At 46.3% G+C, this 27062-nt stretch overlaps 1 protein-coding gene across 1 annotated transcript; it reads left to right on the plus strand.

Annotated features, from left to right (window-relative positions):
* The first annotated feature begins 3192 nt into the window (after window positions 1-3192).
* Window positions 3193-26258, plus strand: LOC134408581 (heterogeneous nuclear ribonucleoprotein C-like). Its single transcript, XM_063140909.1, has 7 exons — window positions 3193-3396; window positions 5716-5794; window positions 19462-19521; window positions 19697-19842; window positions 22034-22147; window positions 22435-22589; window positions 25887-26258. Exons 1-7 carry the CDS (start codon window positions 3360-3362, stop codon window positions 25923-25925), a joined length of 630 nt encoding a protein of 209 aa, XP_062996979.1. The 5' UTR covers window positions 3193-3359; the 3' UTR covers window positions 25926-26258.
* The last annotated feature ends 804 nt before the right edge of the window (window positions 26259-27062 follow it).

Here is a 27062-nt window from a genome sequence, read left to right on the forward strand (position 1 = left end):
CGCACTTTTTCCCCATATAAACATCTCTAAAAATGGGGTACGTCTTAGAATCGTGGGTGTCTTAGGTTTTTTTTTTCTGTTTGGGGTACTGAAATTAGTGTGCGTCTTACAAATCGATGGCGTCTTACAATCGAAGAAATACGGTATTTAGCAGGTAGCTAATTCCCCTTTTGCTTCCAGAAATCTAAACATATGTGATAACCAAATTATTCCATTGGGCTCCTTTTATAGCCCTTTACTTATCATAATGGCAGCAGGGCTCAATTAATACCTGGCATCATGGTGACACCTTGTGGTAGAACCAGGGAAATACCATGCGTGAAATGTCAAAATGTTCAGGTTACTTATTTATTATGGTTCAGATTTTTCTTTTCCACTGACATTTGAATGGAACTCGTGGCCAAACTCTGTCCACCCATCATCTCAGAGGCCTATCTACATATCCATCTGGTGACCCTCAGAAGAATCTTTTGGTGAGTTTCTCTGTGCAGAGGAAGTGAACCTCATTCCTTCTGGACTAGACGTCCCCTGCTTGGGAACCACCAAGTGGAACACAGCCAATCAACCCTGGAACATGGCTTATCTAATGTGTATTTCCAGTTTATATATCTCAGATATATAATATTCCATAAGATGTGGTGATAGCCACCCATTTGGATGCCTTTAAAAGGGGGTTTGGATAAATTCCTGGAGGAGAAGGCTATCAATGGCTACTAGCCCTGATGGTTGTGTGCTATCTCCAGTATTTGAGGCAGTAAGCCTGTGTGCACCAGTTGCTGGGGAACATGGGTGGGAGGGAGCTGTTGCACCATGTCCTGCCTTGTTGGTCCCTGGCCAATGGCTGGTTGGCCACTGTGTGAACAGAGTGCTGGACTAGACGGACCCTTGGTCTGATCCAGCCTGGCTCTTCTTATGTTCTTATATATCTTAGTTTGCCGATATATTTTATGGTATTGCTTCATTGCTGTTTATGTTTAGTTCCTTTGCACTGCTTGTTTATTTTGATTCTTGTTAGAATTACATTTGAATCTACTTATTATTTTTACATTTTTATTTGTAAATCTTTTTGAGTATGATTCATCATAGAAACACAGGACATATTTTTTGGAAAAACTAAACCAACATGTGTAGGCTTGGTAGACATGATTGCGCCCAGATTTCCCTGCCAAAGGCGCATTTAGTGCACACAGTTAGTTATAATATGTGGCGTCTTCATGTTTACCTCTATGCCCGGAACATTTTGCCATGCTGATTTCTGCAGATCAAATCTCTCTTAAAGGGGGTAGAGCATGCCAGTCTGTTTTGGGGAGTTGTTTTTTCTGGCCAGCTGATAATCCTAAATGGTGATGGGGAGTCGACAGGTGTGACGTTTGGTGGTGGCAAAGAATGTTAATCCGCTGTTAACCTGCTGTATCTGCTTCCATTTTCGTCACATAATTGAGATCTGAGCACTATGTGACCAGTGTTTTCTGCTACATAACCCATAGGTGGCACTGTGGTATAGCAGAATAGCACAAATACACAAGATGGAAATTGCATTTTCTTTGGCTTTCACAATTAAATGCCCCATTTTCCCTGTTATAAAAAAAGACACTTGCTGAAAGTGCTGGTTTGACACAAATGCGAAAAAAGAGGATCAGATGTCGACTAAAGCGCCTGTAAACAACTGTGAATAAGGAATAACGTGTGCACGATAAATACCTTATGTAGAAAAGTAAAAACAAGCCGGCCACAGTGATGAAGACTAGGAGCATGGGGCTCTTGTCAGTAGGACGTGGGCCCTCAACAGCTCCTCAACCGCCCTACCCTTGATGCCAGCCCTGCTAGACATGATGGCTATATATTCCTGCCAGGATCAGGAGCAGTATGCCTTTGTATACCTGGGTGGGAGGCTGCTGTTGCTCCCATGTCCTGCTTGTGGGCTTCCTGTGGGCATCTGTTGGGACACTGTAGGAACAGAATGCTGGGTTAGATTAGCCCTGACAGTTAGACTGATTTTAAAATTTGTAGTGCAAACACCCTTTCTCTCAGAGCTGTTTACCACCTTTGCTGCTATAGCATGGTTTCTATGAGGATTCTGGGCTAGCAAATATCACCAGCTTTTCTTTTTATATCCTCCTCCTCACTAAGCCAATCCAGGGCTTGGCCTAGTGGGGATGCTTGACACTTCAAGGCATGAATGCTGAAGATGGATGCACAAACCCGGCAGAGGCAAAGTTACTAACTCACTTCTGCAAATTGCCAGTGAGCTTCCATTTGCCTTATCTCCCTTTTCTTTTGCTTTTTCCATTTCGCTTCGTCTTACTTGACACATCTGTCTCAGCAAAGCGCAGCCGCACGCTTAATTTGCGGAAGCTCCCCCGCCCCCCCCAAATGTGACATGTTGTAAATTGCCTCATACGCTGGATGGATGACTGGATGTGAATGCGGGCAGGAGGGAGAGGAATTAGAAACCCTGAAATGACTAATTTATTTCTATTCTTACTTTAACTACAATTATATTGTGCCGTTCTGCCAACGTTCCCGAGACGGTTCACGACTAAAAAAATGAAGTGCGAAAATTTAGTAGTCATACGCAACACCAAAGAGGAATAAGCAAATTCAGCCAGTTATGAAAACAAAACATAACACTACATCCCCCAGCATTCTCCAAACAGCTATGGGGAGAAAAAAGGTCCTACAACCCCCAGCATTCCCCAGCCAGCTAAGAAAAAAAAAGTCCTACAACTCCCAGCATTCCCCAGCCAGTTGGGGAATGCTGGGAGTTGTAGGACCTTTTTCCTGTCTTACCATGCACAAGATCGCACTCTAGATATATCAACCCTAACATTTGCCAGAAAGCAAAGATAGGGGCAGACCATAGAAACAAGCAGCGGGGAGCCTTTGAGGCCAGATTTCGTCAGGCTCCTCTTTTGCATTTTGCTTTTCTCTCCGCCCTCCCAAAATACACCTAGTAGTAGCTGGCTCTCAGCCTCTTGCCTAACCCAACACCCCCCCCTTCCTCCTCCAAACCAGCAGCATGAGATCATTGCTACGGAAATACTTCGCTCTTCATGCTCCGCCACGCGCACCCCTGCCCATGCGGCTGAGATGGTTCTCTCCTCCTCCTCCTTCTCCTCCTCCTCCTCCTTCAATCTCTCGCCACCTCCACCCCCATCCGCCAAGGCAGATGGTACATTCCTCTGGTACAGCATTCAGGCTGGAGAGCCATTCCCTGAGCAAAAAGGCTGCTGCTGCTGCTGGCTCCCTTTTTGGGGGGGCTTTTGGAGAGAAAGAGCCTTCCCCCCTCCCCCGTGGTGGGCAGCAAGGATCCGCAGCCTGGCGCCAGGCCTCCTTTCTCCCCTCCTCTCTCGGGTGGCATGACACTTTTTGGCAGCAGAGAAGGGTGCTGGAGATGTGAGTATTGGCTGCACCTCCATAATCCCATTGTGTTCGCTTGCGTGCATGGCTCGAGCCGCTTGCAGCCCCAGGACAAAATGGAAAGGATGCTGCCGCCAGGAGGCAACCAGAGGAAGCCAGGCTTTTTTTGTTTTTGGAGGGGGGTTGGGTGGGATTCGAGAAAGGAAGCTAAAATAATAATAATAACAACAATAATAATAATAATGAAAATTCAGGATCCCCTCCCCCACCCCCACCTAGCCCTGTCACCCACAGCCCCGTCTCCCTTGGGTGCTGGGCTTAGTGGCGCGTTCCCAGGAGGGTAGTACCCATATATATATATTTATATAATTTTGCTAGGAAGGAGGGTCAGGGGCGGGCGCGCGCGCGGGGTGGGGATGGCTCGGACGTTGCTTTTAATTTTTGCTCGTAAACAAAGCTGGCCATTTTTTTTATTTAATTTTTTCGCTCGAAGTGACTTAACTCCCGGTGAAAAGAAAGTTAGATCGGAGCAGCGATGAGAATCGGCCAGGATTTGGGCTGCTAAGGAGAGGTCGTTAAGGCGACTGGGGTTTAGTGGGTTTTGCTCAGTGGGTTTCCACCCAGCCTTGGGCAGGAAAGGGATCGGCCTTTCGGAACCACGGCGCGCACGGGCACAGGATGCCAAAGAACCGGGGGTGCAGGAGTGGTTTATTCTCCCCTTCGGGAAGCCGCTCTCGGGCCTTCGCGCATGGCTTGAAGACCTGGCCTTCCCCATGTACCGAGAAACGTATACAGTAGCAGCGCGAGGCTAAAGAACGCATCTTTGGGGCTGTGAACGAAGGCGAGAAGCCAGTTCTTAACATGCCTTGCAGGAAACGGGGCTCAGGACACCTGGGTTCATTTTGTGGCTCTGACACTTAACTTGCCGGAGGGCCTGAGTCAAGTCACTTGATGCCAAACAGTGCAGCGTGCCCTGTAATTTTAGGTGCCCGTTCCAAGAGAGTACGAACCAGTTTCAGAGATGATGGCAGAGCTCTCCTGCACCAGCAATTCACTGGCAATCTGGTGCCCAGGGGTGGCATCAGAAAACCCCCCAACAATAATTTACATGGGCAAAGGAGTGTAAAAGTAGTGTGTGTGTTGTTGTTGTTGTTGTTTTGAGTGGGCAAGTTTTATTTTACTTACTAAACCATCCCAAACAGAAATCTCTCTATTTTAAATTATTTACTTATTTATTCATTTCATTTATATCCCACATTTTTTCCTCCGAGAGACCCAAGGTGGCTTCCACGATCCTCCTCTTCTCCTTTTTATACCCACAACAACAACCCTGTGAGGTAGGTCAGGCTGTGAGTCAATGACTGGCCCAAAGTCGCCCAGTGAGCTTCAGGGCTGAGTGGGGCCTAGAATCCGGGTCTCTCCACTACACCACAACACCACATTAACACTCTGATCTTGAACATATGTAACACTGATTTCAGTATGATTTACATCTCAGTAAATATATTTAGAATTGCGGCCTTCGTTAAGATTTAAGGTTGTGTTCTATTTTTCAATGTAGATACTGTCTGTAGATGCAGTCTGGGCCCAACTCCCCATTCTGATCTGTCTTGTAGAAAGTTTTGCTTTAAACAGCATTCAAACTAGGAGGGAAAGCCGTGAGCGAGGCAGTTTTATCCTCCCTTGTGGTTCAGCCTTTGCAGGTGCCATTATTTAATTTATTTTTATTTATTTATTACATTTATATCCTACCTTTTTTCCTCCAAGGAACCCAAGGTTGCGTACATAATCCTCCTCTCTATTTTATCCTCACAACAACAACCCTGTGAGGTGGGTTGGGCTGAGAGTCCGTGACTGGCCCAAAGTCACCCAGTGGGCCTCCATGGCCGAGTGGGGACTAGAACCCAGAGCTCCCAGTCCAACACTCTAGCCACTACACCACACTTTTCATTTATTACATTTCTATATCGCCCAATAGCCAAAGCTCTCTGGGCGGTTCACAACAGTGAAAGCCATACAATATTACATTAAATACAATATAAAAGTTTACAACTATAGTATGAAATAAAAGTAAAAACCAAAATAGAACCTAGCAGCAATGCAAAGATTTCGGCTCTCAAACTCTGGACTGTAGAGATTAATTTTGACTTTACGTGAACCTGAAAAGCTGAATTGGTTTATATACATGGGAAAGGCTGTGACGTTTCACACTGCAGTGCCACGTGACCTCTGGGATTGGCTTTGAACGTCTGTTGAGTCGATTGGGAATGAAGTTGCCCAACCTGTCCTTTCATGCTTTTGCTCTGGTTGGCTCTGCTTTTTGTCTCTTGTTGCCACGTCTTTCTTTCTCCCTAGATCTAGACATGGCCCGAGAGCCTAAGTTGAGCCATGCTCGTCCTGGTCAGAAGAGACAGCATGGCGGAGGCCTCTACCCGTGAGTTCTTAATGGTTCTTGGGGGTTGAAGCAGAATGGGATGGTGCTATTTACTGTATTTAGAGAGGCTTTGTGCATGGTGTTGATGGGGTTACAGAAAAAAAGATCTGTCCAGGAATAGAAGAAGAGGGAGTTAGTACCCGCCTACAGTAGCTGTGGGCCGTATTCTTGCCTTTGAATTGGGTGTACTCGATCATATGCATTTCAGAGCATGTGTGAATATGCAGGACAGGAACAGCCAATAGATGGGACAAGTGAAATGCAGTAACTATTCCAGAGACAGAATATCCAGTTCCTCAGTTCCACATCTACTATTGCTCCCAGCAGCAAGGGATGTCAATCCAGGAGTCTATATGTGTTGCTTGCGCATGAATGAGCATGGTGGAAACGGAGACCTACGGGCTATATCTTCCCCATTAGTTCCTTCGTTACAATCTGAAAAGCAATGTACAAATTTTGATGCGTAGTCATGTGGGACTGAAGCTGAAATTTATCTATATCCCACCTTCTTTAACAGTTGCTCAAGGTTGCAGATATTCTCCTTCACAACCACCCTGTGAGGTAGGTTAGGTTGAGAGGTAGTGACTTGTGGCCCAAGGTCAACCAGTGGCTGAGTGGGGAATTGAACCCGGGCCTCCCCAGTCCCAATCTGACACGAACCGCTACACTATACTGGCTCTTCAAACATACTTACTAGGAATAAAGCCCCGTTGAACATAGTGGGACATCCATCCAAGTCAACATGCATAGGATTGTGAGTTTAGCCATGCAAATAAATCCAGGCTTGTAGTAAACAGAAGTGGGCAGTGTTGTTGGACTGCAACTCCCATGAGCCCTAGCCAGCATAGCCATTGGTGAGGAATGATGGCAGTTGTAGTCCATCAATATCTGGAGGGCCACAAGTTATCCACCTCTATTGTAGAGTAACAATTCGGAATCCACAGGAGACCGCTACAGCCAGAAAATGAAATAGATCTCAGAAAAGGAAGACTTTCATGCTTTATTAGTTCTGGACATGATTGCACAAAGGATGTGATTGGCGGGCACAGTCCCATGGCTGCTTTAAGTCTGTGGTAGACATGGGAACAGCACATGAAGAAGTCTTATATGTGCTGGCTTCATCTCCCTGGCTAGCTGACTGTGTGAGCACCAGATTCACACAACCACCTAGCCAAAGATTGGAAACAGACACATGTATTTTTCCTACTGACCCCATGTACAGAATTTGTTTGTTCAGAAATATGGTGCTAGGGGAAAAAAACTTTCAGCAGTGACACTTTCAGCTGCTGACCCCCACCCCTTCCCCTTGCCAAGCCAGGAAGTAAGAGTTACATCTAGTTTGAGCTAATGTGGGTTAAGACAACTGTCCATCCCAGTAGGCACAGCAGTTCCGAGTCCTTACCAGTGCCTGACATTTAAAACTGAAAATAACGTAAGAACATAAGAGCCCTGGTGGATCAGACCAAGGGTCCATCTAGTCCAGCACTCTGTTCCAGCTGTCGACCAGGAACCCACAAGCAGGAACCCACCAGCTGTCGACCAGGAACCCACAAGCAGGACACAGGTGCAACAGCACCCTCCCACCCATGTTCCCCAGCAACTGGTGTATATAGGCTTACTGCCTCGGATACTGGAGGTAGCGCATTGATAGCCTTCTCCTCCAGGAATTTATTCATTCCCTTTTTAAAGTAATCGAAAAGGTTGGTCACCACTACATCTGGTAGTGAATTCTATTGTTTAACCATGTGCTATGTGAACTGCTTGATCATTACACCGTGCTTGAAGAATAGAGGTAGGATCTCCATCTAGTAGGGGTTGGAGGGAAAGGTACAGCTCCTATCTTTTAACAAAAGTTTGATCTGTAGAAATCGACAGGTAATGCTATTCATGTTGAACATGCTCACTTGTTAATGACCCTGTTCAAATGACATGCTAAGCCATGGTGGTTAAGCATTCTGAGCTAAACATTATTGCTTAGCATGTCATGTGAACCATTATTTAGCATGTCATGTGAACCATTCCTAATCATGGTGGTTACATAACCACAGTTTAAACATACTCACTAACCATTAGCGGCCTAACCATGGCTTATTGTGTTGTCTGAACAGGCACCTTAGTTGCAGATGAAACTGCTGTTAAACAGGGGCCAATTCAAATTTGGCAACCCCAAGTAAGGGCAAGAGGACCCTGAGTATCCTGCTGTATTTCATCTGTGCTAAGCACGTGCTCAGGGCTAGTTCTGATATAGGACTAATTTTTTTGCCCTGGTGTTTCCTAAAATAGGGGTGGGCAGGAAGTAGATCTCCAGATGATTTAGAGGTCAACTCCCAGCAATCTTGACCATTGGCCATGGTGGCAAGGGCTTCTGGGATTTGAAGTCCAAAACATTTGTAGATCTGGCTTCTGCTTACCCCCTGTCCTAAACTGAGATGGACTGAGAAATGAGGCACTCAGTCATTTGCTGACTTACTTCAGGGGCCGCTGAGAATTATGGCTGCTCCTTTCTGTGCATCTCTGTCCAGGGTCATGGATAGCTCCTCTCAAAGCCAGCATGGGCATGCAGTGTCCTTGGGCGTCTGCTCGGGCCCACATGTCATGGTAGGGTTCATTACCATTGCTGCTTGTTCTGGGCCCCTACGCCTGGATATAACATTGGGGAATTGTGGAAAATTTAAATAGCATTTGCCTGGTGCAGCACAATCGCTTGGGTCCCATCAAAAGAGTGTCACCAGGTTCCTACCCCACCTAGCAGAGGGCAGGAGCACCAATGATAAAGGTAGTGAACGTTATGCCAAGGGCACCTCAGTGTTGCCGCTGGCCCTGTTTCCTATCTGGGCGTGTATACACTGCAAACCTAAGACAAATTCCTGGAGGAGAAAGGCTATCAATGGCTACCAGTGCTGATGGCCAGGTGCTCCCTCCAGTTTCAGAGGCAGTATCCCAATATCAGTTGGTGGAGAATTTTAAATCACAGGCACTCATGTCCTGATTGTGGGTTTCTAGCAGGCAGCTGGTTGGCCCCTGGGTGAACAGAATGCTGGCCTAGGTGTGCCGTTGTTCTGATCCAGCATGAGTCTTCTTATGTTTCTACGTTCTTAGATTTAACTGTCATGGTGACTCCCTGAAAGCATATTGGGAACTAATACTTCTCTACCAAGGCTAGGGATCTTCTAACAGAGAATTCTCAGCATCTCCATATAACTACTATCCCAACAATTTAAAACACGTTTATAGAATATAATGTACATTTAAGTTGTAGTATTGTTCCATGTTAGGCATGTATTAATCGTTTTATGCTCTGATACTATCCCTTTCTACTGGCTGTATTAGCTTTGCCCTATCGTTAAATGTCATAAGCTAATGCAGAAACAAAGCAATCTCTTTAAGGTGCTATCTTTTTTTCTCGCTTTACTTCCATACTTTTCATCGCAGCTAGGCACACAGAAATTAAGTAGGCAAAGAATTTAGGTGAAGGTTTTAGAAGATAGCAAGGGTATACGACGTGAGGAAGGTTTTCGACTGCTAAATTTCTTCATGGCAGCTGGAGCATCCTGGAAGTTGTAAGACTTTTTTTTGTCCAAACATGCATAGTATTGCATCCTTAATTAATTAAACAAACAGCCCATCAAACATAATTGTGCCTGCTCTTTTGCCTCTAATGGCATTTTTGAGATGCAGAATCTAGTAGGAATAGTTTTTTGTGGCATGGATGTAAAGTGAAGACAAACTCCGCTTCCTTTATGTTCTTCTTCGTGGTCTCTGTGCATCACACATATGGGCTCTGCGCCTGCGTAGGGCCAGCTCCGGACACTTCACTAGCTGAAAACATTTTTAGGCGGGAACTCCTTCAGATAAAAAAATGGCAGTCTTATGTTGAGTCTTGCTTTGCTTATTCCCCCAGAAGGATTTTGCTGGCCTGCCTGAATTTGCACAGACTTTTAAACTCTTTTTTAGATGCTGTTGAGAAATGATGCACGTGCACATATAAAGACACACACTGAACCGCATGTACTCAAACAACGCAGGAAGATTAAGATCTTTGGCAAAGGCATGATGTTCAGTTGGTGGACTACACACTAGACAAAGTGGGGAAATTTGCTTATTAACACAAAGAAAGCTTAAACGTGAAAAACACGTTTTTATTGTACCAGTAATATTTACAGAAAGAAAAGACTGTTTAATACACCATCCCTAGCATTCGATTGGCATACTATTCCCTTATGATCCCTTACAGTAGCATCAGAACAAGAAAAGACAGAGACAAAGAGGTATGGTTTACCAAACAGGGAGCAGGGAGAGAGCTAGGGCAAGCTTAAAGGCAGTGGAGACTACTCAAGTTTCAGTGGCAGAGGAGTAGACAGGGCCTCTTCCACAGTGGCACCACAACTCTAGAATAAGTTGACATCAGGGCTCCGCCAGGCCCACTTTTGCAGGCTTGTAGGAAGGCCCTGAAAACTGATTATTTTACTCCGTCCTTCCCCTGATTATATTTTATTGGACTGGGTTGTCAATTGCAGTTGTGTGTTGAAGGTTTTATTTTATGCTGGTGTTGGTTGGTTTTTATGATGTTTGTTGCTGTTGTTGTCCTTGCTGGGTTTTTTTTTTATTACCACACCAGTTTTATTCTGTGAGTTTTATTCTTGAATTCCACCTTGGGAGGGCTCCTGCTCTGAAAGGTAGCCAAGAAGTATTAATAATTTATTTTTTTTATTACATTTCTATACCGCCCAATAGCCGGAGCTCTCTGGGCGGTTCACAAAAATTAAAACCATTCAAAGTATAAAACAACAGTATAAAACCATAATATAAAATACAATATAAAAGCTCAACCAGATAAAAACAGCAGCAATGCAAAATTACAAATTTAAAACCATATTATTTAAAATTTATAGATTGTTAAAATGTTGGGAGAATAAAAAGGTCTTCACCTGGCGTCTAAAAGCATACAATGTAGGTGCCAAGCGAACCTCCTTAGGGAGCTCGTTCCACAGCCGGGGTGCCACAGCAGAGAAGGCCCTCCTCCTGGTAGCCACCTGCCTCACTTCCTTTGGCAGGGGCTCACGGAGAAGGACCCCTGAAGATGACCTTAGGGTCCGGGCAGGTACATATGGGAGGAGGCGTTCCTTCAGATAACCTGGCCCCAAGCCGTTTAGGGCTTTAAATGTTAATACCAGCACTTTGAATCAGGCCCGGACCTGGACTGGCAGCCAGTGAAGCTGGAAAAGGACTGGCGTAATGTGGTCTCGTCGGCCAGTCCCTGTTAGTAAGCGTGCTGCCCTGTTTTGCACCAGTTGAAGTTTCCGGACCGTTTTCAAAGGCAGCCCCACGTATAACGCATTGCAGTAATCCAAACGAGAGGTTATCAGGGCATGGATAACTGTAGCTAAGCTATCTCTGTCCAGATAAGGGCGCAGCTGGTATATCAGCCTGAGCTGATAAAAGGTGCTCTTTGCCGCTGAGTTCACCTGTGCCTCAAGTGACAGTTCTGGATCCAAGAGCACCCCCAAACTACGGACCCGATCCTTTATTTAATAATAATATCAGGCAGATTCAAAGGAATATAAGGAGAAAGAGAGTAACGAAGTTTTACCTGTTTCAGAGGAGGGGGTAGCAATAGACTTCACTTCCTGGTCAGTCACAGCCATATTAGCTGCCTGGTTTTTTGTACAGAAATTCACAAGCGGGTAGTAATCGCTCCTTCTTTAAAAGACACCACAGTGATCTCTGTTCCCATACAGGCAAAGTCTCCAAAGGAAATGATGGGGGGATCAACAGCATGCTAGGCTACTTTTAGGGACCCCTGATCTCCCTGCATGCACGGTTTAGAACCCTGTTGCCAAAGGGGGATTTGAAATGGAGGGCAGTGAAGCAGTGCTCTCTCTCCTGGCACTTAACTAACCCAAAAGAAAATAATATATTAAATATGGAGAAGAGACTGGGGAAGTGATAAGAGGAGGTGAAAGGGGGGTGCTAGGTGGATGCCTGGCTTGGGATCCTGCAAAACTTCAGCAAAATACCTTTGGTCAGAGATGGCATCAAGGGTAAACATGGTTCCCACCACCACCACCACGAGGGCTCACAGCCCAGCAGGGTTCCACTGGCAAAAGCCCCCTGGAGTTGCTACTCTTCTTCACGACTACAGCCGGCTTCTTCACCTGCCTCTCGCTCTGGCTCAGACAACAGTGTTGGGGAGAAAGCCGCTGCTTTCTTGCTCACTTTGCGTATCAAGCAAGCGGTGATGAGAAAGAGGATGAGGAGCAGCTGGTGACAAGGGTGGTGAGAAGGGTGGTGAGAAGGCAGCCTCACTGACAGAGCCTGTTGAAGGTGTCGTGCCCAAAACCTGGAGCTGGCACTGCCCTGAGTCCTGTGCTTGGCCACATAAAGGGTAAACCTCTGCTTAAAGCCAACAGTCCTTAACCATCGCAATACTTACCCCCACTGCCAAGCATGGGCCTCCCCGGATCTCCAAGCGACACACCGACTTATGTAACATTAGTATATTGCGGTTATGTACACAGTGTGGAGGTCCCTTGAGTATCTCAGGCAGGGGGCTGAGCTCTCTGTGTTGATGGGCAATGGGTGCCTCAAGCAGGGGATGGACCTCTAGGGCAACAAGACAGCAAGGTATCACAAGTGGAGAGGAAAGCTCTAGTGCAGAAACATGGGAGGGATTGTGGTCCGAGCAGGTCAGCAGGGATGGGCAATGTGCCAGGCGAACCCTAGGAGAATCACAGGCAAGCGCAACAAAAGTGCTGTGTATGCTGGAAACACCAAGAGTTTGGATTTAAGGGGAGCGATGGGGTTCAGCAGAGAGCACCAAGGAGACAATGACTTTCGGTGGGCTCAGGAAGGAGTTCAATAGCTTGGAGTTGGGGACTAAGGAACCTTCCAGAGATTCCTGGCTGAATTTGGGCTGCTTCTGAGAGCCAACCTGGCAGCGGTGACAGAACCAAATGGACCATAAGGGATAACCTGGGGGTGTTTTAGCCTAGTAGCTTTATCCAGAGGTAAGGATGCTTCAGGATATCCCACCAGGGTTCTAGATCTGCCCATTTTAGGTTGCCTGACCACGGTGATGCCTTGACTGTTAGAAAGGCACCTGCCTGTATCTGCTTTACATACTCCCAGAAGGGCAATTCCTTTTTAATTCGATTTGGATAAACATCATGCAGGTCATGAACTTTAGGTCCATCAGGGGGTCCTAGCTGCCCAGTGCAGCCTTCTGGAACAATAAAATATAAAATACACGTGTAAAAGTCATCATGGCTGAGTCACTCAGTAACCTTACCTATGTTTGAAAAACGACTAACATGGAAGAACAGAACAGGAAGAGTCTAGTTCGCCTCAGGTAGGACTCATATACCTGTAATGACTTAAAATACCTTTTCTGCGCCTGCCATGTATATCCAAAGTGCCGACGCTTTTGCCCCCTGTCAACTCCCATTATTTTCCTCAGCAAAATATCAGCCTGTCAGCAAGGAGAGGGTATTATTGGACAGGAGTTGTCTCGTTTCCCTCGCTTTCGGAAATGGCTTGAGATAAAGGAGCGGGCTGTGTTATCTTTGATCACTGCATTGGTTCCTCGTGTTTGACCCTCACATGGGGCTTGTTTCATTGCCAAGAAAACAGATTAGAACCCTAGGATTAAGCAGAGGGTTTTTTCCCCCCGAAGCTATTTATTTATATGGATGGTAATGAAAATTATTTGGCTGCAGCTGTTTGGACAGGAAGCCATCGGTGGTAGAAAACAATCGCTTTCTCATCCTGTTGGATTCTGATGGAATCTGAGAGTAATTAGCCAAGCATAATCTCAGTCTAATCTCTCTGGGTCAAGGGCTAGCTAGCTGTGACATGAACAGCATTCTGGCATAGGGCAGATTTGGGTCCAAAGGAAAAACTAGACGGAACAGGGTGTATACTGTTACTCTGTACAGCACCATGTACATTGATGGTGCTATATAAATAAATAAATAAAGCAATAAATAATAATAATAATAATATAGGATCACAAAAGGCTGCAGGAAGTTGTGAACGGGCAAGATTAGGAAGGAGGGTTTGGAGCAAAAAGCATGCTCCAGCAAAGAGGATCAGGATCACAGACGTTTCCTATTTTTTGTTTATTTTTTACTTGTCCTACACCTGCTTTTTTAAAGGCAGACAGATATGCAGATATGGAGCTAAATTGGTATGGAACCGTTTCATTTCTGTGTGACTAAAGGCATAAAAACAGAACCTTTAAAAAAAAGTTGGCAACACTATACGCATAAGGAGACAGAGCTCCAGGTGAGATGACTGGGTTTTTCTGAGAGCTGTTAAGCCCTTTAGCAACAACTCTCCGTCCTTTCTTTTGTAAGGGCTTCTGGAAACAGTGAGGCTAGGACCACGACACTAGGCCCGGCTCTGTGCGTGCTCATTTCAGCAGGGAGTGACAGGTTGGAGAACAAGGCCTGACACCCTGTGCCGAGAGTGGCCTTTCTAAACAGGCACTTTATGGTTTTCCTCGTTCAAAAGAAGGAGCAGCACTAGGTTCTGCCCCTTAAAAATGCCTCAGAGAAGGTTCTCTTTGGGCAGTGCCGGCTCTACCATTTATCAGGGTGAAGCAATGTCGTCAGGCGGCAGATGCTGGGGGATGGCAGCAGTGTGTTGGAGGAGAGACCTGTGTACCTCATGGCCTGCTCTATGTTCCCAAAGTTAGCCTGCTGCCTTCAGGTTCAATGGAGGAAGCTGTCCCATCACCAGTGTTGAAGAAACGCTCTAGGCAGCTTTTGTACATGAAATAGAAGAGGGTGCCATCTTGTTCTTTGCCTCAAGCAGCAAAATGTCTCTGGGGCTAGTGTTTGCATGATGTATATGTCAAGCCACTGTTCACTGTGGTTTGTGTATTCTGTATATGCCAGATTCTTCCCTTGACAGAGCGATATTTTTTTTTTTGCTGAGGCCTATCACATTTATACTGGATTTATGCCAATCTAACGAATGGCTGTCCCACCCCCCCGAGAATCCTAGGAATTGTAGTCTTTCTTGCGAAGGTACTGAGAACGTTTCCTTAGAAAATCATAACCCCCCCCCCCTTTACAGAATTACATTTTCCAGAAGGACGACGAGCATCCTTGGACATTTGCTGGGCTTGCATTACTATGGCAGGGACTAGTTATACTGGCATCTTGCCTGGGCACCTTGTACCAGGCAAGCGGCCATTTTTAATTTCCCACAATTCCCACATAAACATCTCTTGGGGGCATTGTGGGTAATATTTAAATGGCAGCTGCGCAGCATTGATCAGAAGAGTGTTGCTGCTGGGTAAGGCTGTGGGGAGGGGCCTCCTCATTCTAGGAAGGGGGCCATCATGCACCAGGCCCCCTCAAGTTTGGAGCTGGCCTTGGCTCCAGTGTTATCTGCAGAGAGCATTACCTAACTGTAAAATCAGTATCCGACTGTAGTGCAATTTTGCCTGGTGAGAAGGGATGTGATCCGGAGGACAGTGAACGCTGGAGAGCGCTTAGATGGGTCCAACAGCATCCACGTTCACAACAGCAGCCTTACAGATCTATCTGCCTCTGTAATTGCAAGAACGCGAAACCAAGAGATGGGACCACTGAGCCAACAGATGGAAACTTGGAAAACAAAAGGAATGAACAAAGAGTCCCAAAATAACTTCCAGGGGCAAACAATAGCTGTACCACAACAGCTTCCCCCCTAATTCCTGGCTTCATCTCTTCTTGTAGCTGCCAATGTTCTGCCTCACCGTGCCTTTAAAAGGAGGGGTGTTTCTATTGCAGGCTAGCATGAGCCTTTCTTAAATCCCTCTGAAATACCATAGACCCCTTTGTTCTACAATCCAGGGTAACACATCCTAGGAGCTGAACACTCCCTGGCTTTCAAGTCTCCACCACCACTAGCACCATTTGGGCACTGTGTGGGTTTGGCTCTTGCTGAGTTTCAGGAGCCGTTCCATTCCCAGGCAATGAAAGAGCCTGTGAAAGGGGAGGGGGGGGGGGGAACCACACAAAAACAATAGAATTTATTGTAGCATGAGCGTTCGCAAACAGAAGCCTGCCTCATCAGATGGCCTACTTCCATCACTTAGGCCCTTGCCTATGAGAGCTCATGCCACAATAAATCGTTTACTCTCTAATGTGACACGTACTTTTCTGCCTTTTTGCTGCTATCGACTAAACACAGCTGTTTGCTTTCAGAAACGGCACCCAGTCACTCTGTTCCACGGGAGCCGGAGAAAGCAGGGATGTGACGCGGAAAAAAGCATGCCATAAGCAGGGCAGTGTGTAGTCTCTACTCTAAAAATAATCATGCACCCAAGAAAAAGCTGGATTCTGTGGTTAAATTAATGCAAGCAAATGTGTTTATTTTGCATAAATTCTACTTCTTATAGTTATGGGGAGAAGCAAACAGCTGTGCCTTGCGGTGTAAATCCTGCTTTTTCTGCTCTGGCTTTTGAGAGTTCAACTATTTTCTAGATATTTAAATATGTAGTCATCAGGGCTAGAAACTTATTTTGTATTGTTCAGCTGAGATTTGAAATTCCGTGTTTGCACTGTGGGATTACATAATATAGTACAGACCATAAAAAATACTGTTTTATATTAAATCAGAATATTATTCCACGTAGCTCAGCATAGTTTGCTCTCACTGCTAAGCGCTCATGCATTGCAAAACAGTTGCTTGCAAAAGTCCACATGTCCAACACAACCTTAGAGCCAGTTTATTCGTTATTTCTAAATTGCTTTTCAGTTGCCACTCCCAATGTAGTGTACAAAAGAGTCAAAATATTTTAAAGGCAGAATAAAAGTATCAAAGTTGAAACAATGAAAACGCAGAGCACGGTTACTTCCAAAAAGAAGAATGAAATTGCTTCAGGAGAGAGGATGCCAAATGAACAGCTCACGGAAGAGTTCTAGCGCTCTGGAACAGGGCCTGAAAAGGCCGTGCTTCTTGTAGAAACCATTCAGCCCTCCATGTGTGATGGGACTTGAATTAGGGCTGTATCGGTAGATCTTAAACTTTAGACAGGCTTAGAAGTGGGAGTGTTGACTGTGAGATCCCAGCCCCAAACCATTTAGGATTTTATAGGATTTTAATGCTGCCAGTGGTGTTAAGAGCTGGCAGTGTCTAATTTTAGACAAAGTTTACTGCTTTGAAATTGCTTCCCAAATCTCCACCTGAGGTGGGGCTTCACCTTGCTTCATAGGTCAGGCTGGCCTTGTGAGGCCTAGCCAAAGGAAGACTGGGGAAAGGGACAGAAGGTATTTGGACGAGTCTCCAAAACCGTGGCTTGGCCAAGGCCGCCTCTGTTTTAGAAGATGAATGAGCCCGCATCCGTGGGATGAAGGCACCAGCAGAAGTGCTTCCCTGCTGTGACAGTGATGTGTGGTATTTTGCTGTGACAGTTGCTGAGTGGACAAGCCGATCAAGCTGCACAAAATCCTCTCCTTTCGGCATCAAGGCGTAAGCTCCGGAGATTGACGGTAGAGATTCACACTGAGGGGGAGGCTTCCGGGAGGAAGTGAAGCTGGGGGAAAAATTCAGTTATTCTGCAAAACATTTCAAGCATGTGTCTCGCAACTTTGCTCCCACGCACTCCCCCGTGGGATGATGATCACTTTCCAGTGCTGCAGATAGAACTGTGAACATGCACATTTGTACACATGCATGCTCATCCGAATGCATGATCAGTTGGAGGGCATGCACACACACACAACGTTTATTCTGAGCACGTCCCTGGATGAAATGACTGGATTTGTGTGGCCTTTTTTCCTTTTGTGAATTCTGTTGTGGCAGGAATGTTGGAACAGAAGGAGCCTGTAAAATGGCACATTCCAATTCAATCCAGGAGAGGGCACGGCCTAGCTGGTTTCCCAGGAAACCGAGGCACAACTGTATATTATACAGCGCCCTTGTACCGTTTCGGAGTTGCGTAGCGCGGAGGGAATGTTGGCAGGTGCGGGTTGCCACGTACTTCAGAGAAAAGCTCCACCTGTTGAAAATTCCTCTTCCTGACAAGATCTTAAACGTCCACACACTGTCCTCTTTTGCATCCAGTCGTCATATTACTGTCCATAACCAAGTCAGCACCAATGAGATTTTCCGAAATGTTTCCCATTCTTTCCCCATACCCCAAAGCTCCTAGCTCACAAGGCGTGAGATTTATTATTGGCATGTCAGCTTTCTTCCGAGGAAGTATACTTGCTGACAGCTTTATTTCCCCCCTCCCTTTTTTCTTCATTTGGATCTGTGGGATAGACAGTTCGTGCGCAAAAACTACCAACCGTGAAATTTAACATCAGAAATCTCTCACTGAAGATCAGTGGAGTGTGAGGGTTGCCTGCTCCATTCCTGATGGAGTGAGATTCTTCACTAAAGAAGCTTTAGCTAACCCACCCATCCCTGGCAGTGTCCCCCCCCCCCACCTCAAAGAAATAAAGGGACTTTGTGTGTAGGGTTTTTGCGATCCCAGGAAAAATAATCCTTGCCTCTCCAGTGTTCAGAATAACCTCACGTACGAGTTTCCCCATCATGGCCCATTGGCACCATAGCTGCAGGGTGGCCTTTGAGGGAGTCTTCGGCTTTCATTAAAAAGAAAAAGTCTCTGGCTCTTTTACTTGTAGAAATATAACGAAAAGCATGCAAGCAGAATTTATGGAATTGTTTAGTAAAAAGTAAGCTAGCTCCCACCTTCCAGCATTCTGGCAAGTGGGATAATAAAGGCCCTGAGATCACTGACAAGCATATGCACTTATTTTCAGATGGTATAAACTCCTTATTAATATATAACAACACTAAAGAACATTCAAAATATTACACTAACTATATTTAGGTTCTGGCTATTCTGTATTGATTCCTCTTGTCCCCTCGCTCCAAAATTTCACGCAATGGGGTATAACCTTACTCTGTGCTCAAATTACGGGAGACAAGGTGTGTGGGTAAATGGAATCTGTGAACTCCGTCTCCTCGTCCTCCAGTTTTAGTCAAATCATACCCCCTGGTAGTCTCCCAGAAACAGTAGGTAAGGGGACGGCCAAAAAGGTAAGGCGATTTGAGCACTGACCTTCTCTTCAGTTCTCTCAGGTTCTCACATGCTCTGGAATCACTTAAAAAAGAACCTGGAAAATCACACCAATGCCTAAACTCTGAACCCGAGAACGTGTATTTTATATCACTTAGTTCACCGTATGCTACTGCAAACCTGTGGTGTTCATTGGCTACAAAAATCAGATTTGGGGTGGGGTGTTTTAGGATCTTCCTTTATTCAAACCAAAGCACCGTAGGTATCCCTGTGGCATCCCTTACGGAGGTTAAACAGCTGAGATACGTGCCCTGTAATAAACCTGCACTGCGGTTCCATCATGAGTCACCTCTAGGATTTCATTAGGGACAGAACGTCATTGTGGAAACTGAGAGCCCGCATGGCCATGGGACTGATGGGAGAAGAAGTGCAACTCATCAGCTAGGGAAGCTTGAGCTAGAATAATTGGTCTTGGGACTGGGGAGACCTGGGTTCGAATTTCCTGATTTAAACTAAAAACATAGGCATTTCTGTGCAGCTATATATCATGCCTGTATGTCGTGGTGGAGGTGGGGGTATGGTAACCAACATTGGAAAACTTGCAAGCAAATGGCATAGAATGATTAACATTCTCTCTCCTTTGCAGCAGCAGCTGTGACCTGGACTATGAGGAATATGAGCTTTATAAAGATGATCTGCCATACAGGTGGGTTTGATGCTTTGGTTCACCTCGCTTGGTGACTGCCCCCTTTCTACGCATTAACACAGCAACAATGGAAGTGGTTTTTTACACGCACACACACGCGCACAGAGCAGTCCTCAACATGTGCCCCCCTTTGAATCTGAGCTCTGTTTTAATGACTCCTGCTCTCTTCCTGCAGGGTCTACGAGTACCAGAAGATCCCTCCTCTCATCAGTCACATTCCTGTCAAGGCCAGGCGAAGCCATTTAGGAGCTGGGGGCAAGACCAGCCTGGGCCCACACACTGGGTTGAGAGGCAACAACTCCACAGCTGGCCGTACAAAATGTAAGCGTTTGGGAGGGGGGATCTTTGGAAGAGGCTTTGGTGTCAGGGAGCCCTGCCACCAAGCCTTGGGCACCGTCCGAGTATTTGGTGTCAATACGCCTTCTCGCATCGTATCGCATGTCATCTATATCGTCGCTTGTGGTGGCAAAGCTTCTGACACCGATTGGCTGAGCTGATGTGGTACCACAGAACATTCACAAGCATTCCAGTTGCTCAGTGGACAAAGCTATCAAGTGTGTTCGCAGTCCAGCTTCTCTGAGAGATGGGAACGCTAGTTGCCTTCACATTGGTGAGCAGGCTGGGGGTGGGAAACGCAAAGCTAAAGGGTAGGGAGGCTAGAAGCAAGGTGGTTAAGGAAGACTGCAGAGCAGGCCGTGAACTGGGAAATGGTAAAGTATGGGAAAGAACGTTTAAAGAAAAGATGGATAGAGTGAAATAAAGCAATATCTCATGTTCACTTGAATTAACCTGTCAGCTTTGGAGCTGCAGGGTTTTTTAAAAATTTCATTTCCCCCCCTTGTCATGATATAAACACTTCATGTGTTTATCATACGAGCATGCTTCTTCATTTTGAGAATATGGGTTTTGGGGTTTAAAAAGCAATGACACCCAATATGCACAGGCCACTGCCACGACACAGGCTCTGAACACCAGACCCGGCCGAGGCTACTCCCTGCTCAAGCCAAGCACCACCGCTTGATATGCCTGAGGCAAGGGATAAAGCCCACCTTCCTCCAAACTATGTGGAGAAAGGGGTTTAAAATGGAGAAGGATTTTAACATATATAATAATGCGCTGTGAGTTATATCTGCTTAGGTGAATGATTGTCAGACTGGGTGTTATATGTGTAAACTTAAGATGATAAATGCCAAACAGACACGTGGGATTTTTGTGGTAGTTTAAAAACAAAACAAAATTTATTTTTAAAAGTTCATAAGCTTTGTTTCAAATAACAACATTTAAAAACCTTTTTGAAACCTTTCATACAATCCGGTCACTCTCACATTCGCGCTTTCCTTTTTCTCACACAATCACTCTTGAACTTTCTTTATTATCAGTATTGATTAATATACTTCCACTACTTGCACACCACACTCTAAAGACACCACTCACTACACTGACCCTCAAATTTCCCAGAACTTAAGTACCATAAACACAGAGAGCACTACAGACTCTAAGAGTACCTAACAAGTCTCCCTGAAAAGGTTTCCTGAAAAGAACAAGAACAAGAACTCTCCATCCCCTGAGTCCTTCCCTTATATATCACTCCTCCCCCCTCCCAAGACATTCTAACTCCGTCCACTCAGGCCAACATTCTACAAACCAGAGACTTACAAACTGCAGACATACATTTGGAATTGACTTGTGGGGTGTAACGCCACAGCCACCTACGCACCCATTCACACCAAATCAATTTGGTGTAATATACTCATCTAAGCATGCTTTGGGATCCCCATGGGGTTAAAAATAAGGCTCCTTTTCCCTATGGCTTCCCTGCTCTGAGTTGCAGTAAATTCAGGCTGCTTTTCATTGGCCCCATTCAGAAGACACCTTAAACCATGGCTTTAACCATGGTGGTTAAGCCAGAAAGCCAGGCTGTGTTCAGAAGACACCTTAAACCACAACTTTAACCATGGTGAATAAGGGAAAAAGCCTTATTTACCATGGTTAAAGCTGTGGTTTAAGGTGTCTTCTGAACACAGCCTGGCTTCCATGGTTTAAGGTGTCTTCTGAACAGGGCCATTAAAAGAATTGGGATGTTGTTGCATGCCTTTACATCTTCAGCCTTTGGGAAAGGCACCCTCAATGGACCCCGCCCTCGGTCAGTCTGCTTTCTCACCACCATTGTCGCAAACTCCTCTTCCTCATCATTGCCACCACTTGCTTGCAGAGAGCCAGTGAGCAAGTACGCAGCGGCAGGTCCTCCTCCTCACCACCCATTTTCTGGACCAGAACAAGAGGCGAGGGAACAAGCAGGTTGCAGTGGTCAAGAGGAGGAGCACTTCCAGGGCCCCTGCTGGCAAGTGCCCCTTGGCCGGTGCCCAACCATGCCTACCCTTGAGTCTGGCCCTGCGGTCAGTGACAGAATCAGTGAATTGCAGGCAGACACCTATAACTCATGCAGGCTTCTACAGGGTGCCAATAATGTAGCTCAACCCACTGACTCTCCACTTCCCACTTGCTCTCCCAGTGCGAGCAGAAGAGCTACACTCCATCAAAGGAGAACTCAGCCAGATCAAAGCCCAGGTGGACAGCTTGCTGGAGAGTCTGGATCGGATGGACCAGCGACGGGAGCACCCTCCAGGTGAGGCCACAGTCCCGTCGGCACGCACCGGCTCAGTTTGCTATTAAAAGAAACGACGGAAGCGGTCGTTGAAGTGAACTTGCAAAATAATAATAATATCCAGCCAGGTCAGGACATGTAAGGGATGCGCTGTGGCAAAGGAAGTCTATGGCAGGATAACACGCCCACAGAGGATGGGTGACACGGAGCCCTAATGTACCTCAGGCAGCCTATGTATGTATATATCAAATAGATAAACTACGTTGGCCAGCACACTTGCCTGATTCCCCAGTTCCCTGATCCCGTAGGTTCCAAGGAGGGCAAGAAGAAAGCTCCAGCCAGTGGTGAAGCCGCATATCCGGGAGGGGACCCCGTTCGGAGGAAGGAGAGCACGGAAAACGATGGCCGTGCTACTCTGCAGGAGGTGGACAGTGCAGAGGAGAGCACAGATACCGAAGAGGCAGTAAGTAGCGACCCCAAACTTTATATTGCCAAAGTAAAGCTGCAAAGAGTGGGATAATTGTGAAACGACAAGTCCCTCTCCCTCTCATGGCAATTCAAGACTCCTTGGGTATTTCTGAAATATTTATTAATTTATTAGTAGTATTTATAGACCGCCTTATATGCTAAAATAAAGGCATCAAGGTGCTGTGGCGACAATGATATTTCCGTGTTCTACTATGCAAAGGCAGATGCTTCCCTTTATTGCGAGGGCCGTGGCTCAGTGGTGGAGCGCCTACTTTGCATGCAGAAGGACCCAGGTTCGATCCCTGGTATCTCCAGGTAGGGCTGGGAAAACTCCTGCCTGAAACCCAGGAGAGCCGTTGCTACCAGTCAGTGTCGACAGTCCTGGGCTGGATGAATCCAATGGTCTGACTCGGGGTAAGGCAGCTTCCTCTGTTCCTCTGCCACCAGCTCTAAGTTCAATCCCGTTATCTATGGGAGATATTTCGCGAAGAAAACTCACCCAGGAACATCCGTGGCAAAAGCCCATGGGAACCTCCTTCCAAATCCTTTACGGAGCAGTAGGCAAGGCAGATCTTTTGTACGCAATGAGTGTGTGTGTGTGTGTCATTCCCTATTCATTTCTGCCACCTCCTCCCCAGCCTGCATGATCAGTTATCATCTCTTCCACAGCACCCGAACGAGAGTGGGGTCTGCGTTGCTCTTTAGAACTAATGAAGTGGAAACCAGCTTTTTCCATCCAAGCGTTCTTGTGCTAACCAAGGTCTGCTCCTGCCCTTTGAGATACAAATTAAAGGCACTGAGAATCCCATTAAGTAAGGGTTGCAGCTTGGCATCTCATTATATGCCCCAACACACATACATGCGCAAACACCTTTCCAAAGCTTTCAGGTTGAAGAGCTGTGAGGAACAGCTTGCTGTTGCCGCTGCCGCCTCCTCCCACCATCCCTGTGCTAGCTGAAGAGCACACGAATCCCACTATACAGAAGGAGAATGAGTAGGTTGTGATATTAATGTCCCCCGAAGGCCCCTGTGCTTCCCAAAGCAGGGATAAAACATGAAGCGGAATCCCTTCTGAAGTGGTGATATGTGACTCATGCTGCTATGGGGCTGTTGTCATCTCTTGGAAGAGTCTTGCCCAAATTGGTGCCATCCAGAAGTCTTGGATTACAACTCCCATCATGCTCCAGCCAGCATGGCTGACTGGGGCATGTTGGGAGTCAGGGGTCCAGCACAATAGGCTGCGTTAGACCATCTATAGCAGTGGTCCCCAAACTTTTTCAGGTAACCGCCCCCTTGGTTCCACAAACTCATGCCCAGTGCCCCCTGCGCATGGCCCCTTTAAATGGGAAGCACCCGCCCCAGGCTTGCCAAGGGAAAAGAGAGCGAACACCTCTGTTTTGCAGCCAGCGTGGCGGGGCACACCAAGCAGTGTATGTCTCTTCATTAGCGTTTTGGTGCTTTTGAAACATTTCAATTCACCGTTAAAAGGACTCTTCTTAAACGGTATTAATACATGTGTGGATTCTTCCCCTATATGGCTTGGGACCAAACTACCTTCTCCCATAGAAATGTCCCTGGGTTTTAAGACCTTCTGGAGAGGCGCTTCTCAGAAAAGACCACCTCGAGCGCCCCCTGCTGCCCCTTTGCCTCTTAGCGCCCCCCTGCCGCCTCCTTGCCTCTTAATGCCCCCCTATGCAATCCCACCGCCCCCAAGGGGGCAGTACCGCCCACTTTGGGAACCACTGATCTATAGCATCCTCCCCATTCGTTACAATGGTGTCACTACACTACTGTTATTTCATCCGATTCGATCTATACCCTGCCTTCCTAACAAAAATGACACACAACTGCCTTTTTTTGCTCAAGTTTTCAGGAGTCTCAAAATCTTTGAAAGGGGGAAAAAAGGCATTGTGTGAAAACTTGGGATAGAAATGTACTAAGCCGTTTATTTATTAACAATTTTTTATATACCGGTTCTCACTTGAAAATATCCTGAAGAGAATATTACAAGAGAATATAAACAAACAGAAAAGAAACACTGAATAGACCATGCACACATGCAGTGGTGTCACAAGGCTGGTACAAAGCCAGCTCTCGGAAATCCAAAGCAAAGAGACGTTTTCAATAAAAGCTGAAAACACACCGGCATTGAGGCCCGCCATACTTCAGAGAGGAGAGCCTTCCACAGGGCGGGTGCCACCGCAGAGAAGGCCATTCTCTATGTCGTGGCCAAATGGAAATCAGTAGGCCGTGGCATGGACAACAAGGCCTCCCCGGAAGATTGTAATGGCCCAGGAGGTTGGTATAACAGGGAGATGTTGAGGTAACCTGGTCCTAAGTTGTATAGGGGTTTGTGTACTAATACTTAAACCTAGCTTAGTAGCAAACTGGCAACTACTGTGTGTCCTTTAGCACAAGTACCCTAGTCAGTAACTAGCTGCAGGTTCCAAACCATCCTTAAGGGCAGCCCCACATAGAGGAGAAGTCCTTGCTTGTGGATCAGTTTCTCACTGTCTTTGAGCAGAGCAGTTGTAGCTGCCTTACCAAGGACCGAACTGTAAATATTCAGATTTTGAAAGTACAAGTAATTTTGATCTGGTTCACATTATATGTTTGACAAATGACGAGGGAGTCTGTACAAACCTAAACCGTGGGCTTGCTGGAATACCTGTTGGCCTCAGGTACATGACAACTTTGCAACAAAACAAAAGTAGAATTTTGACTTACATGCAGTGCAATCCTATAGATGTTTACTCAAAGGTCAGTTCTGCTATGTTCAATGCTGCTTACTCTTTTGTAAGCGTACTTAGGATTGCAGCCTTAAAGAATGCAGGAGAATCCTGTTTCCTTTTCTGACTTTTGTTATTACTGAAGAAAACCCATAATAAAAATTCATACAATCTAGCTTTGGTGTTTAAAGAGGCCCAGGACTTTCTGTGCATGCACTGGGAATTTGAGGACTTCCCTTTTCACTTTGTGGGGCTCTTTGGATCCCATGTAAAGTTCAGATGCCCAAAAAATATTGCACTTTTTAAAAAGAGTTTTAAGAAACATTGAGTTAAAAATTAACACGGGAAGCTGTACACTTTGTACATGTGCAGAGGTGGGGAAAACCACTGGGTTCATATGGAAAACACTTTAGCAATCCTGAAATTGCTGCGATTTGCAGAGAGCAGATTATTTATCTCTTAGCACAACGAAGAACCAAAAACGGCACACTGTGGTTTCAATACTGTATGTATGGAGTTATGACCGAAGGACCAGACTTATACAGCATCTTGTCTCATTACAGGCGAGGAATCACACGTTGGATCCTGAAAGCAGCAAGTAAAAAGACCAGAAGCGCTATAACCCCTTGCCTAGCATTTCCTTTCCTGTGTGTTGTATTTCTTTCAATGCCTCCAGCTGGTGCCGCGTCTGACAACAGGTACCTGCATTTAGTGCTGGTGCAGAGGAGAAAAGAGGTCTGCGACGCTCACTCGCACCTTCACCTGGTCTGGCAGCGAGAGACTCCTGACGTGTCGAGGGAGAAGCAGCTTGGTGTTCTTTGTTGTGAAAATTAAAATATGCCGATGTGGGAGGAAGGTGGGGAAATGTGACTGCACAGTTGAACCAGCTCATAATTAAGCCGAAATAAAGCAGTAGCTATCTCCTACAGGTAGAATGTGTTGATGTTGATTTACTGGCCAGGTACATCACCTGGATGGCCACAGAGTTGATGATCACAGGCTGAGCCAGAGGAGGGATCCTCCGATCCCAGACTCGTCCCGCCTCCATAGCCTTGGGGAATGGGTACTATCTAGTATCTAATTCTGAGATTAACGCCGCAATCTATGCACGTTTAGACCGAAAAAAGCCCAACAATTCCTAGCATGGCTGGCTGGGGAATGTTGGGAGTTGTCAGGACATTTTTCGGTCTGCAACATGCATAGGATTGCACCGTTAAGAGGGCACACCTAAGGACCCTGGGAGAACGTTCCAGAAACTGTAGGTTATTGCGGAATTCCCCCGCCAAATCCATAGACACAGCTACAACCTTGGAATGGTGAACCTGAGCGAGGATTTCCGCCCCACCCTCCCGGCCGCCTTGGAAAGCACCCTGGCGGTTTCATTACCCAAGGTCAGAGCTCTGACCTTGGATGAAGATGCAAACGAGGGGGAAGGAACAGGAGGTGCTGCAGCGGAACATCTGTAGAGAGGACGGAAAGGCAAAGATTGTCTTTGTCACTGCTCCTGCTCCACGTCTGCTGGCGCACATAGGACTTTCAGTGTGCTCCCTAGATGCCACTGGATTGCTCTGACCAAGTCATACGATGAGCACTGTTGGATCAGACCAAAGGTCAATCCAGTTTCCATAGTGGCCAAACAGAAGCTTCTAGGACAGCCCAGAAACAGAAGACCAAAGGCATAGCTCTCTCCTGCTGTTCCCCACCTCCCACCCAGTAACTGGTATTCAGAAGCATGCTGC

The sequence above is a fragment of the Elgaria multicarinata genome, chromosome 14, assembly GCF_023053635.1.
Source record: "Elgaria multicarinata webbii isolate HBS135686 ecotype San Diego chromosome 14, rElgMul1.1.pri, whole genome shotgun sequence".
NCBI lineage: Eukaryota > Metazoa > Chordata > Lepidosauria > Squamata > Anguidae > Elgaria > Elgaria multicarinata.